The sequence below is a fragment of the Rousettus aegyptiacus genome, unplaced genomic scaffold, assembly GCF_014176215.1.
Source record: "Rousettus aegyptiacus isolate mRouAeg1 unplaced genomic scaffold, mRouAeg1.p scaffold_m13_p_9, whole genome shotgun sequence".
Taxonomy (NCBI): domain Eukaryota; kingdom Metazoa; phylum Chordata; class Mammalia; order Chiroptera; family Pteropodidae; genus Rousettus; species Rousettus aegyptiacus.
The window spans coordinates 12475262-12489940 of record NW_023416312.1 but is presented as its reverse complement, the minus strand read 5'-3'; the positions used below and the strand labels follow the sequence as shown (position 1 = coordinate 12489940).

Sequence of the window (14679 nt, the reverse complement as noted above, 5' to 3'; positions counted from 1 at the left end):
AGCCCAAACAGATTAACACACACTATTGTCTCTCAACTATGAAGCATATCAGCAGAGGGCCTCACCATTTCTACAACCAGTCTAACATATAGTATAAATGAAAATTACATCCCCATGAGGACTTAAAGATTCCTCAAGTACCAAACAGCTTGCACAGGAAATTTCCACTTAAATGCTCCCATAAGGAACACTTTCTTCCTTATCCATTCTTTTAATTTTACCTATAGGTCATAATGGGTATTTTGATATCTTGCTCACATGGGTGCAACTCACAGGCTCTAAAATTATATGAGCAGAGGCTGGATTTTGTTTAGCATCCCCAGCTAACACTGAGTCTTCCAAAGAGCACATACTCAGTGTGTGGTGAATAAAAAGAGCCAGCAAACACCAAGTCTAATTTATTAAAATTTTAATGTTTCATGTTTTTTAATAAGCTAAGAACATCAGAGAATATAACTCATTTAATTTTGCAAAACTTTAGACTAAAAGGGACAAGGAAAACTAATTCTGATCTTTTGTTTTTCCTATTCTATTATCTCAACCATTTTACTAGGAGATTCTTTTATATTTCCAAGACTATAATTCCCATTATGATGTTATATGTTCTTGTCTAGAGGACAAGAAGCCTCAAACTTCTCTAGGGGTGAAAAGACATTGTTGGCCATGGCCCTGGAAGGTGCACCGACTTCAGCAGTAGCGGCAGCCCTCGCTGCATCCAATGGCCCGTGTTCTCTCTTCTTCATCTTTCAAAGCCTCTCTGTAACAGGACGGGAAAGCACTGGGGATGGTATCGTTGATCTTCGCCAAAAACTGCAGGACTTTCATCTTGCTGGTTTCAAGATGTGCTTTCGGACCCCACAGGAACTCGTAGCGTGGAGGATCACTGCCGGGCACTTGGCGGTACTCCAGGTACTTGAGCCTCACTAAATCTTTGGTGATGAGCTTCCTGGGCTCCCCATAGATGAAGTGCTTCCTTCCAGCATATACTCGCATCAGACTCAGGAGTCGCCAGATGTCTTCCTCAGTGGCACAGTTGCCTTTAATGAAGATCATGCCCAGGATATTCATCAGGAGACCGGTCTTGGGTAACCCTCTGCCAGCACGCACCCTCCCATTGTTGGGGAGTTTCAGTTTGCTGACAAGGTCATATAAGTGGCTGGTTGAGTCGACTTCCTTCACATCTAATGCAAAGACGGCCTCAATGTGCTCAGAGGCCTTCTTGAGGATCTCAGCAAATTGGTCTTGGTAGTATGTGCCGACAATCCTCAGCATGTCTTCCTTCATAATGGGTTGTTTCATTTTATACTTGTACAGAAGGAATCGCTCCAAAAACATGGCGATTTTGGTTAAATCATCCATGTCTGAGCTCTCAGTGGAGGGTGGGGCCTCAGAGGCTTCTGCCGTATCCTCATCTTGGTTGTTGGAAGCTTCGTCAGATCCAGGGCAAGAAATGACTGCAGTAGTGGTGACTGGTGTGCTTTGAGGCTCCTCAGAAGTGCTGCATAACTCAGCAGCAGGCTGACTCTGGGTATTACCTTCACACTGAAGCGAGGAGGAGGAAGCGGACTCCTCCTCAGCTACTGCAGTGGCCTTATCACCTTCACAATCCTGAGTCTCACCTTGGGCCTGGAATCGTTTCTTGGAGGCCTGACGCTTACTCTTGTTACTCCGAGGCATGATGACACTATGGTCAGGAACAGCAGGCAGGAGTATGGGCAGAAGGTCAGGAGATGTGGATACCTGGAGTAAGGAGAATGAGATGGTGTGAGCACCTTCAGCAGGGAGGTTCCACCTCGGTTCTACCCAAGGCCACCTCTGCAGGGTCTGAGGGCACTGCTCCAGGAACCTTCAGGGTTCCTGTTCTCATCAGCCCTGAGAGCCCTGTGGAGGAAGTAAAAGGGAACCTTAGGCTGCAGCCTGTCAACCATGCCTGGGGTGTACTGGGTGATAGCAGGGAGGGGCGGGGCTGCCAGTGGGGAGTCTCTGCTCTAGTGTATGGGGTATTCTCAGTTCACAATCAGGAATATCATGTCAAGTATTGGCAGTTCCCGGGTCCCTCTATTCTGCTTGCTATGAAGTGGATACCTCAGACCAAAGCCAGCACCTGATACCCCAGAGAAGACAACGAAAAGGTTCCTTAGCTCCTATTCCTATCAGGGGGCACCAAATTGAGAGTTATTTGGAGCTTTCTCTTTCATGAGCTGCTTAGATCCTCACTTCTTATTCAGGGCACTCACCTGGTCTATAGGTAGTACCTGGTATAAAATCCTTCTGCTGACTGGTGGCTGCACCCTCTCAGTAAATATCTGTTCTCTCTTAGATTTGATGTAAATTAGTGGTGGTGAGCCTTAACCTGCCAGCCCTGCCATGAGCCTTTAAGTTCTGAATGCAAAGGTGGGGCTCAGATTGGTTGTTATCTATTCGATAATGGCTGGCCCCTCAATCTTGACATAACTTGGGAGTCCTCTCTCCTGCCAACATTTCCTGAGAACCCTTTCCCTCCCGGGAGGATGAGGGTCTCCCCATATGCCCACTGTCCTCAAGGCTGAAAATAGGGGTGCTCTTGTACCCTCATTTTGGGTGTTCCCTCAGACATCATGGTCTGGGGGACCTCCTTAACTCTTGAAAAGATCTGGAAATCTTCCTACTGTGAGGGTAAGCCATCTGTTTAAAACAAAATATCTCACCCCCCCCCCACTCCCACCTCCTATCACACAATAGGAGAAAACGAGTGTCAGTCATCATATCACCAAATGCACAGGAATCTCAGGCTACCAACATGGTGCGAATTCCCTGTGTCCTCACATAGGTTCCTTACTCTGATTCCTAGCCGTGCCTGGGATGCTTTACTTTGCTAACTTGAGGCCCCTTCCCTCAGACCAAGGTCCTCATATCTCTGTGCAATTGTTGCAGAAGCCTAATAGCCTTGCACCGGGCTCCCTGGGGTTGATGGCAGAGGCAAGTTTTGTGCCACTTCACTGTTTTGGGGCTGATGCTTCCCCAGGACCTCACTCAGAGTTCCGACTGATTTCTTGCAGGGCATGGTACCCACCCCCTCAGGTCAAGGCCCTCCACTTCCTGATTCATCATGCAGGAAAGGAAGGCTCGATCTATCCGACCGCCATGCTTGAGTCCTACGGGAGTTGCAACCGGGTCTTGGCAAAAATTTCCGCCTATGTTCCCTCACCTTGACACTTATTAATGTCTTTTATCTTCTCCCTCTCCTGAACTGAGGCTGCCCACTTATACCAAGGCTCTCAGCTTTCTACGACCCTCCGGCTGGAAATCTCACTCAGCCCGACTGCCATGCCCCCGGGTTCTCTACGCCTGAGAACAGGGGCAGGGCTTTAGGGGGAGCGGCAGAGGTTTGCCTCTGGGGTGGGGGGGGGAGGGGACAGGTTCCCTTATTCTTCATTTGGGCTCCTCACCGTGACTTTTGCTGTAGCCTGGGACTCCTCAGTCGCCTGTCCTGAGGCCACTGCCTGAGCCAAAGTCTCCCACTTCTTGAGACCGCTAGGAGGAAGTGAGCACTGCCTTTCACGTCACCAATGACCCGGCCTTTCAAGGCTGACAGACTCGGTGGGATCTCCGGCGCCCCCTCTGTTCTGGAGTGGATGGTACTCTTCAGTTTCCCAGAGAATTCTGATTATGCTCCTCTCAGAACCTTAGGCACTTCCCTCTCCCCACCCCGCCCCCCCCCCCCTTACAACAAGGTCCTTACCTCTGAAATTGTCTGTGCCAAAGTCAGCCTGACGGTGTAGGTCCAAAAGCAAGTGAAGGGAAGTCTCTGCATGAACCTATAGATGATTGAGTCATGAATCTGGGTCCTTATCGTGGCTCCCACCTCTTCAATGAAAAGCTTTTTTCCCAGAAATGCCACATCCCTGCAAACTCTTGAGTAGATTCCTATTTTAAATTTTGCAGAGAATAGGTCTGTGTCTCATGAGTGATGTGAGATGGGAAGCTAAGGAACAAACCAGAGAACTCAGGATTGGTGGTGGACTATCAGTGGAAAAAAAACACACACACAAAACAAACAAACACTGTTCTGTTCCTTCTCTTTATGACCCACACTTGGCCTCTTAATGTAACTTCAGTTGTAATAGATTTACTTACTTAGTATAGAAAATGAGCTGAACCAGATAATTTTGTAACACCTAATCTTTTGAGGTTAACTGACACTGCACATGTAGATGATCATATTATTACCTGATATTATACCCTTTCATTATTCGTACTGCTCATTTATTTTGGTATTCTTACTGCTCTGGCTATGTATTCCAATCCAGTACTTGGAGCAAAAAATTATTATTTTTTGAATAGCCTGAGATACATTTTGAAGTAGTGAGAAGAAAAGTAAATAAAGATACACAAGATCTGTTTCAGGGTGGGAGTGATGGAACAGTGTGTGCCCTGGAAGAATTCAGACCATGGGTCTTGTCTCGTTCTGTCATTTACCCACTTGTGAATATGAGAATATATTGCAAGTCTTCATCTGACAACTGAATTCAATAAAGCCTATCTTATAAGACTATGGGAATGTATGTACTGTATGTAAAGTATCTGTCAGGATCACTGGCAAATATTGGTTATATAATGAATAGCAGTTATGATTTTTGCCTAGACAATATCATTCTAAGCATGTTTTTTTTATTAGAATCAAGGATGTGTCACAGAAATTACAATGCTCTCAGACAAAAGAATACCAAATCAGCCAAAAATTTGCTTTAGTATGTAAAATTAAATAGTTACCCCATTACAGCATTTATTATTTAATATTGGTCCATTTTTTCCTACGACTTGGATGAAACTCAGAGTTCCTAAAATTTTGTCAAAGACCAATTCTTTCAGTCGTTTCCAGCTGTCCTTCCATCCAAACCACCTTCATATTCTATTGTTTCTTCCCCACCAAAATATAGCCCTCACTTAGAATTTGCCAAATTACACTCAGGATAACTTAATTAAAATGCTCTTTTGTGTATGTTATTTTGTTTTTTAATGAAATTTATTGAAGTGGCATTGGTTAATAAAATTACATAGGTTTCAAGTGCACAATTCAGTAACGTCATATGTACATTGCATTGTGTGTTCACCACCCAAAGTCAAATCTTCCATCACTGTATTTGACCTCCTTTACCCTTTTCTATCTCCCTCCCTCCCCCTTTCCCCTTGGATAACCACCATACTGTTGTCTGTGTCTATAAGTTTTTGTTTGTTGTTGCTTTCAGTTTTATATCTCGCATATGAGTGAAATCATATAGTTCTCAACTTCTTCCATATGTCTTATATCACTTAGCATTATATTCTCATGTTATATATATATATATATATATATATATATATATATATATATATATGCTTCCTTATTCTCTTTTCCCATAGTCTTATAAGATATGCTTTATCAAATTCAGTTGTCAGGTGAAGACTTACAATATATTCTCTTTAGGAGTGCTTTGGCTATTCGGGGTCTTTGTGGTTCCATACAAATCAGATAATTTTTTTTGTTCAATTTCTTTAATAAATGCCTTTGGGATTTTGATGAGGAGTGCACCGAATCTGTATATTGCTTTGGGTAATATGGTTATTTTTCCTATGTCAGTTATTCCAGTCCATGAACACAGAATATCTTTTTATTTCTTTGTGTCTTTTTCAATTTCTTTTAATAATGCCTTGTATTTTTCAGTGTATAAGTTATTCGCATCCTTTGTTCAGTTCATTTCTAAGTATTTTATTCTTTTTGTTGCAATTCCAAAAGGAATTATTTTTTTCATTTCTTTTTCTGAAATTGCATTGTTAGTATATAGGAACATAATGGATTTTCATACACTGATTTTGTATCCTGAAACTTTGTTGTATAAAATACTCTTTTAATGCAGTGGGATCTGGCTCTATCCATTCAAAGTAAAAAGTGTCAACACAGTGGCTTCTATGCATCTCGCCTTAGAGACTTCCCCCTTATTTCTCAGAAACTCTCTGGATAAAATGTGCTTTCAGATAAGAGTAAGGACACCTTTCAAACCTGCCTTTTAGGAGCTAAATTGTGTCTCCACCCAAATTCTTGTTGAAGTCATAACACCCAGTACCTCAGGTTGTGACTGTAGTTGTAGATAAGGTCTTTAAAGAGTTGGTTAAGTTAAAAGGAGGCCATTAGGGTAAACTATAATCCAGTCTGAATGGTGTCCTTGTAAGGAGAGATTAGGGCACATAAGGAGACACCAGGGATATATTCACACAAGGAGACAGACAAGTGAAGAAGGCAGCCATCTGCATCCAAGGAGAGAGTCCTCAGAGGTAACTAATCCTGCCAGCTCCTTGATCTTGGGCTTCCAGCCTCCAGAACAATGAAAAAATAAATTTGGGATGTTTAAGCCACCCAGTCTGTGGTATTGTGTTATGACAGCCTGAGATAACTAATATACTGTCCTAGGTAAAGATTTCTTTCTGGGTTATATACCATCCCAAAGAAATTTATAAGCACTTGTCTTAATGGCCTTCTATTTACCCCATAAGGTGAGGAAGTAATTTCCACACTATGGTTATGTGGCATCCAAAGAACACCAGACACAGAAACAGCCATTTATTGATCGTGTGTACTCAGGAGTGGGGATGAAGACACCACATGCTCCACAGTGTCACATGAAGGCTGCGCTCAGGAACAGAATGAATAAGCAGGGACTATCGAAGGCACGGTTTGTGGTACAAGAGGTCGAGGTGACCCCTAGTTCCCATAGCAGCATGTAATCAGTTTGTCTGCAAAATTCCTCAGGCTGGTATGGAACGAAAAACTGCTACTTAGGAATAAACAAGATCTATGCCTTGTGCACTTCATAAAAATGGTTGTTTAGGAGGGGACTTGATCTGCAAGTGAAGAGTATGGAGGCAGACTTGAGTTAGGAGATTTGAGGCCCTGCTGGTTTCACCATATGCCCAGGCAGTACATCATATTGGGCTTCAATTTTACACCTTACAATATGCTGCATTTACCATTCAAATATTTTCTCTCTCAACTCAAAATGCCTCATCTGAGGGTCCGTCCTGTGCTCATCAGTCCCATAGCCTCATCTAGTCCACCATGAAGCTTAATTTCAAATGACATTGCAGGGACTGACTTGCACCTTCCAAAACTTAAACTGCTTTACCTCAGAGAATTTATACTTTACTGCGTTCTTGTGTAACACCTCCCATCTCATTCATTCTTTTTACATTCCTGTAAGTTATAGAGCATATCTCAACATCTTCCTTCCATAATGAAGCTCCTACCTTCCAGAGTTGAGAGCAGGGGCAAGATCTTATTAGCATTCCCAATACTAGAACAAAGCACAGCCTATATCAGCTACAATGTTCTTTCTTCATATGCTTCAGAAACCAAGAGGGATCTCTCTCTCTCTCTCTCTCTCTCTCTCTCTCTCTCTCTCTCTCTCTCTCTCTCTCTCTCTCTCCCCTCTCCCCCCTCTCTCCCCCCCTCCCTCCCTCTCTTCTTTCTCTCTCTCTCTCCCATTCTATTTCTGTCTCTTTCTCTGTCTCTATCTCTCTATCTCTATCTCTCTCTATCTCTATATCTCTCTATCTCTGTCTCTAACTCTATCTCTATATCTCTGTCTCTGTCTCTATCTCTATCTCTATCTCTATCTCTCTCTCTCTCTATCTCTATCTCTATCTCTATCTCTATCTCTCACTGTCTTTCACTTCTTGTAGCAGAAAAAAGAGCTGTGCCTAACAGTGACTTTGGTTTCCATTTTACAGACATTATAAATAAATAAAATCATTTTTTATCTCCTTTCTGCATTGGATGGTAGAAAGCATAAGACCAAATTTTGAAAAAAAAAAAAAACAAAGAACTATACATCAAGCATGTTGAATACTACCTTCTTATCGAGTTCTACTTACTATTTCTACTCTCATTTTAAAAAACTTGTTTTAATAATTTGCATTTTAGGTTGCTGTATATAATGATACACAGCATTGAACAACATTGGTTTGAACTGCTCAGCTCACTTAGATTGTTTTTATCAAATATACAGTGGGACCTCTGAATGCTTTGCTTTCCCATTCCTGAATTCAACCAACCATGGATGGAACGCATATTAGATCCATGACTGGGAGTCCTCAGAAGCAGAGGGCCAACTTTACAAATTGTTTTACACCATTTACATAAGGGACTTGAGCATCCACAGGTTTTGGTATCCTCAGGGACTCCTGGAACCAATCCCCTCTGGATAGAAAGGGACAACTGTGTTAAGATTTGAGGGAGCCCAAAGTTATATGCTAATTTTCGACTGTACGTGGAATCAGTGCCCCCCACACTAGCATCGATCAGGGAACAACTGTATATAATTTCTGCTTATAAAATATAACAGAAAAGTTTTTCCTGAGGGAGTCCTGTAAGTTGTTTACATGGGCCTAGCCTAATACTTAGTTGTAGATTTTTCCTGTGGTTACAAAAGGGGGAAGTAAGGCAGAGAATGTGTGTTTATCTTTGGTCAGCTAATGGTTAAATTTATATGTCCATTCGGGCTGTGGGACACTATGGCCAAACATTATTCTGGGTGTTTCTGGGAGGGTGTTTTCAATGAGATTAACATCTAAATTGGTACACTGGGGGAAGCAGACCTCCCCCCTCAGTGTGGGTGCACCCCTACAATCAGGGAGGCCTGAATAGAACAGGTCTGACTCTCCCCTGAGTGAGGGGAAATTCCTTCTGCATGGTTGCCTCTGAGATGGGACACTGGCTTTTCCCTGTCTTCAGTCTCTGACAGAAACATTAGCTCGTACCAGGCCTTGAGCCTGTTGCCTTCGGCGTGGAACTGCGCCATCATCTCTCCTGGGTCTCCTGCTTGTCCACTGACCCTGCAGATCGGGGGACTTGTCAGCCTCCATAATCACGTGAGCCAATGACTTATAATATGTAAACATAAATACAACTCTATTCTATTGATTCACTTTATTGGGAGAACCCTTACAAATGCATTTCTGAATCCCATTTTGAATAGTGTGGGGTTCATTCAAACATAGCCCCTCCACATGCACAGAAGACAAAGAAGACTACTGGGTCAGCAGCCCCAAGAAGGACAGTGGACAGAGTTCGCCAGGCTGTGCTTGTCCCCAAGGACACTTCACGCTGCTCCCATGGGCACTATCTGCACCATTGGCTGTTCCAATGGACATTATCAGCCTGTCCTGCCTGAGGACATGGCTGACCAGTCCTCCCCCGCACTAGCGAGGCAGCATGGCCTGTACACACCAGCAGGAATGAGCCTTCTCCTCCAGGATGAGGCAATCCCTCTCCCTTCTGCTCCCATATTAACGAAGGCCAGGTCTTGGCCGGATGCCTTTTCCTGAAGCTCCAATGTGCCTGAGGCTAAGGCTTCCCTGTTTTGTGAGTAATAAATGGGGTGTCTCATTTCACTGTTCCCTCTGGTGGTTTTTTTGTAACATCCAATACCCAGGTGCAGGTTCCTGGCCTGGTGCTTCTATGCATAGAATACTATAATCTCATTATGATTATAGTATTTTATAATCATGATGGGAACTCATGTGTTTCATCAGTTTTGTAAAATATGGAAAGCATAAATAATAAAATTGCATGATTTTATTACTCAATTCGACAAGCAGAGAGGGACCTATTTGTATTTTGCTCTGCAGGTTTAAACTTTAATTCTTGTATGTAAATGTCTCTCTTTCATACATATACATATAAGTATATATATTTATACAGACACACATATGTGTACATATATATATATACACACACAAAGATACATTTACATATAAATATGTTTCACACATATATATATTTCATACATATACATATAAGTATTTATACAAACACACATATCTGTACATATATGTATATATATGCACACACACACAGCTATACATACACAAAAATACATACACACACATACATAGTATTTCAATTAATATTTTTCTTCTACTATTCTCTATTACATCAGCAGCACGGAAGATACATACAAGAATGGCCAGGAAAGAACTGTCCGGCAGGTCAGGATCCACTGTTAGCCAGTGGGTCATCCTGAGAATGACCCAGTGGAAGGACGCTACAATTGGGGACAGTGCTGGGAATGAACCATGGCCAGCACCTGAGTAGAGTAAGCTGTCAAGAAACCCAAGGCAAGGGACAGTAAATGAACCTCACCGCCATTCCCCGAATTGTGCATTGTCCTCATGTTCACCTCACCTTTCTTCTATGGGCCTGCTTTTAATTTTGGCACCAAAAGGTAGTCCATGAATGCACTGTGTTCCCGGCACTGGGACAGGAGTGTGGGACCCCTTCCGTTACTGCCCCTGGAACACCACCCACAATCCCAACGTGGCTATTAGGAGCAGTTTTTGTTCCAGTGTTCAGTCTCTCAACTTTCAGACACCTGGTTTGAGTGTGCGCTTTGCTCCTGAGTCTTTGAGCCACCCCTAGCCCACCATTCTGCCTTACTTGAAATGACCTCCCTCTGGAGGACTTGCCCTGTCTGGCCCCAAACTGCTTTGACTCGCGCAACCTTCACTTGACTGCTCTAATGGGGAACCTCTTTTCTTCCTCGTCCTTTCCTATCGGTTGACCTTTCTGAATTACAGGGAATCTGTCTTCCTTTTTTGGTAGCTGATTTCAACCTCGGGATTCTATGGACAGTGGCTCTGCCTTCTTTTTCTTAGCAGGCCCCATACTACCATGGACATTCCAAGAGCAGATGCTCATGTAAGTTTGGGGAATAGAAGAGAAAATGAGGCAGAGGTCTCACTTCTTAGGAGTAGTATCTCCTACCTTCTTTAAGAAGCAAAGCATAATGAGGTATAAATCAATTTTACAAAAGAAAAGACTGAGAAGAGTAAGCCAAATCAAGGTCGATGTTATTTTATTTCGTCTATTCCATCATCCCAAGAATTTTTTGTGGGATTCCTGGACCTTCCACAGAAATCACTGCTGGGATGTGATTTTTTTCCATGTTGATGCAAAACTCCTCAGCGTGCAGTCTGGGAGGAAGAAGACGGGGCCCTGGAATCAGGCCATGCTGGGACACTGGTGCCAGCCCTCCCCGCACGGCTGCCGCGTGCCCTTTCTTCTCGTAAGGCCTCTTCGTACTGTAAGGGGAAGGCAGTAGGAGTCGTGTCAGCAACTTTGGCCAAAAAGTGGAGGACTTTCATCTTGCTGGTCTCGGCGTAAGCTCTGGGCCCCCACAGGTACTCATGGCGGGGTGGATCGCTGCCGGGCACCTGGCGGTACTCCAGGTACTTCAGCTTCACCAGATCGTTATTGACGAACTTTCTCGGCTCTCCGTAAATGAAATGCTTCCTCCCCGCGTATACCTTCAACACTTTCAGAAATTGCCAGACATCTTTCTCGGCGGCGCAGTTGCCCTTCATGAAGATGAAGCCCAGGATATTCATGACAAGGCCGGTCCTGGGCCAGCCCCTGCCCGCACGCATCCTCCCATTATTGGGGAGTTTCAGCTTGCTGACCAGCTCATACTCGTGTTTGGTTGAGTCAACTTCCTTCAAATCAATGGCAAAGACGAGCTCAATGTGCTCGGCGGCCTTCTCCAGGATCGCGGCGTATTCGTCCTGGTGTGTCTCTCCCAGGATCTTCTCGATGTCTTCCTTCAAGATGCTTTGGTTCATTCTGTACTTGTGCAGGAGGAACTGCTCCACCACATCCACATTCACAGTGGGAGACGGGCTGTCTGAGCTCTGAGCAGAGAAGCCCTCAGGGGAATAAGAAACTTCTTCCTCGTGGCTTTCCTCACCATTCTCGGAGCTTGCGTCAAGTATGCCTGGAGAGGTGACGGTGTCTGAGTCCTGTCCCCATGCCTGGGAAGTGCTACCTGGCTGGGTCTCTGACTGGCTCTGTGGAGGCACCTCCAGGGCAGAGGAGCAGGAGGGAAGCTCATCCATGGCTACCGCTTCATGAGACCTCTGAGTCTCGGAATAGTCCGGGGCCTGGTGGCATTGCTCACGAGCACGGAACTTCTTCTTCTTACGCCGAGCCATGACGACACGGGTCTGTGCTTGAGGACACCTGGAGGAGGAAGGACGGGAGGGTGTGTGCAGCTTCATCACGGAAGTGCTGCCTCGGTTATGGGGAAGGTTACCTTTTCAGGTTATGTCAAGGGCACGGCTCTGAAAACCCACCGGGCTCCTACATTCCCCAGCCCGTGCCCTGGGAACGCTGGTGCTGCTCTCTGCCTGCCCGCCTCAGCGAACGGAGGAGACGGCAGGGGCCGGTGGCTTTGGAGCTTGAGGAGGCTCTTACTGCACATTCAAGAGCACCGGTCACTTGGTGGCAGTTCCGGGCACCCGTGAGGAGAAAGTAAAGGGGTCCTCAGCATAGCCCTGTCTGGGAACGCAGTGTGGCCTGCCCAGTGAGGAGTTTCCTGTGCTGGTCTCCTTGGGGTCTCAGTCCTCATTAAGGGTCCTCCCCTGGGCTCCGCGTTGGGCCTGGTCTCCCCACCCTCCAGCTGAATGGTGGCTACACCTTCAAACTAAGGATTCACTTCCCAAAGATGTAACAGAAATAAGTGTTTTGGAGCTTCATCTGGGTAGCCCTGTGCTGGGTCTTCAAGGGCCGAAGCCAGGGGCGGGGCCCGGTTCTATGTCATCCCTACTATTAGGGGTGGAGGGTACCTCGGTCGTTATTGTGGCCCTCGTCCCAGCCTAGATCCCTCCGCGACCCCTAGTCCCACCCCTTGTCCTGAGGCCAGCACTTCGCTCAGACCCCAGGAGGAGGTGCGGGCGTCCTCCTCTGACCACACCTGCGCTGCTCTCCAGAGACCAGGTACAGGAGGACTTCGATGCGGTTTGCACTGTGCTGCGGTGTGTGGTTACCGTAGCCCTGGGTTCACAGGTTGGCCCTCCAGGAGCCAAGAAATCCTCCCACTGCTGGCCCTAGACTATGCACCTGAGATTAAGTCCCTCACCCCTTGTGACACCACAGGAGTCAGTGCGTATGTCATCACATGGCAACGACGCCCAGGTGTCCCAGGGCAACCAGCAATGGCGGGGATCTGGGCAGTTCTGGGTTCCATGGGTGGAAGCTTCCCTCAGGCGTCACTCAGGGTTGTCACCTAAACACCCAGCAGGGCCTGGAGCTCCGTTCTCGGCTGACCTGAGTCCCTCAGCCCCCCACCCCTTCCTGAGAGCAAGGCCCTCAAATCCCGGACAACTTCGTGCAGCGTCAGGCTGACAGGCCTGCCCAAGGCATGTCAGGGTTGTCGGCTGGGGCTGTCTCTGGGCTTCCTCACACTTCCGGGGCCTGTGGTAGCCGCAGTTGTCACTCAGGGTTCTGCACTTGATGCCTACCAGGCCCGCAGCGCCTGCCTTTACTGTGCTAGGTCTCAGCGCCAAAGACCATGGCCCTCGTTCCCTGAGGTGCCAAGAAAGGAAAATCATGGAATGCCACATGAGGCTCTCCTGCCTGTGCCATTCCAGTCATGACATCAGGACCAGGTCCTTGGGGCCTGTCTACTCAGCGTAGGGGCTGCCCTCAGGCCTCACTCGGGATCCTCACTGTGACTGTTGGCAGACCTCAGGTCTCCTCTCCCTTTCCCCGTAGGATCACCCACGTAGACCAAAGCTCTACTGTCCCCAATATGTTGAAAACAAGTGAGGGGAGGCTCAGCCTGACGGCTCTGCCTTGGCCCTCGAGGTATGATCCGTCGCAAGACGGTCTCTCCGTGCCCATGAGAGTTACTACGTGCCGTTCTGCCCTCGCTCCTCATTCATCAGTCTTCCTCTTGACTCCTGTATCCTCTGTGAAAGGCTCACTGATATTTGCTGTGGCCTGGATAACTAGGCTTTTCTCCCTCCTACAGACCCAGCAGAGAACAGTGTGGGTCCCAGGAGTGGTGTGAAATGGGGAAGCTGCAGCAAAGGCAGAGGAGGGCGCTGACCGGGAGCTGTGCTATCCCAGAGAACACGCTGATCTCTTCCTCCTCTTCAGCAGCCAGGCCCAGCCTCTCATCTAACTTCCCTTCTAATAGATCGACTTTCTGCAAGGCAGGGGCAGAGCCAGATATATGTGAGAGACCCCAATCTTTTAGGTTTCTTGATTTTTTTTTTTTTGTAGATCATGATTTCATCAGTAAACAATTCCTTTTTTCTTCCTTTATTTGTATCTCATGTCTATTTTGGCATGATTCCTGCTTGTTCCTCGGGCTCTGTAATCCAGACAGTACAGGGCGTGTGAGGTCCTGCTTATGAATCGTGAAATAGGTTTTGGGGTAGGAGGCCAAAAAAGGACATGTCCTGTCCCACTGTGCCTTGGAGGAGTGGCTTGATGTGGGCTCTGGAGGAATTCAGAGCCTGGGTCTAGTCCAGCTCTGTCCCTTACTCACCTGGAATTCAAAGACATTCCACGTTCTCTATCTGCCATGCACGTTCCGTAGCTGTAGGGCTATCGACATATGCCTGTGATGACTGTAAACCACCTGGAACCGAGTTAGCAAAGTTTGGTCCTTGCAAGGAATCGCAGACACGACTGAGTTGATTTTGACCCCAGATGACAACAGTTTCCCTCAAGAATTTTAACTTCAGCTTCCCTTAACTATGCAACTGTTTAAGAATATAGAAATCCCCAGCCTCCGACTTGCTGCTAAGAAGTAGAACTTGATAGCACTTTCTGATTAGAGCATCTGTTACTCAATGTGGGTGTGGGGTTGTCTTCTCCAGGTG

The 14679-nt window shown here is 46.1% G+C and overlaps 2 protein-coding genes across 2 annotated transcripts; both read right to left on the bottom strand.

Annotated features, from left to right (window-relative positions):
* Nucleotides 1–428: 428 nt before the first annotated feature.
* Nucleotides 429–3483, bottom strand: LOC107502417 (melanoma-associated antigen B5-like). Its single transcript, XM_016129591.2, is given in 3 exon segments — nt 429–725; nt 727–1740; nt 3429–3483. Coding segments are annotated over 2 exon segments (1080 nt in total). The 5' UTR covers nt 1678–1740; nt 3429–3483; the 3' UTR covers nt 429–596.
* A 7491-nt stretch (nt 3484–10974) lies between these two features.
* On the bottom strand, nt 10975–12066 carry LOC107502416 (melanoma-associated antigen B5-like). Its single transcript, XM_016129590.2, has one exon. The coding sequence runs from the start codon at nt 12064–12066 to the stop codon at nt 10975–10977; it is 1092 nt and encodes a 363-aa protein (XP_015985076.2).
* Between the last annotated feature and the right edge of the window lie 2613 nt (nt 12067–14679).

Excerpts from the sequence above, each read along its gene's own strand:
- LOC107502416 (XM_016129590.2), bottom strand. The coding sequence starts at position 12,066 with ATGAAGCTGCACACACCCTCCCGTCCTTCCTCCTCCAGGTGTCCTCAA.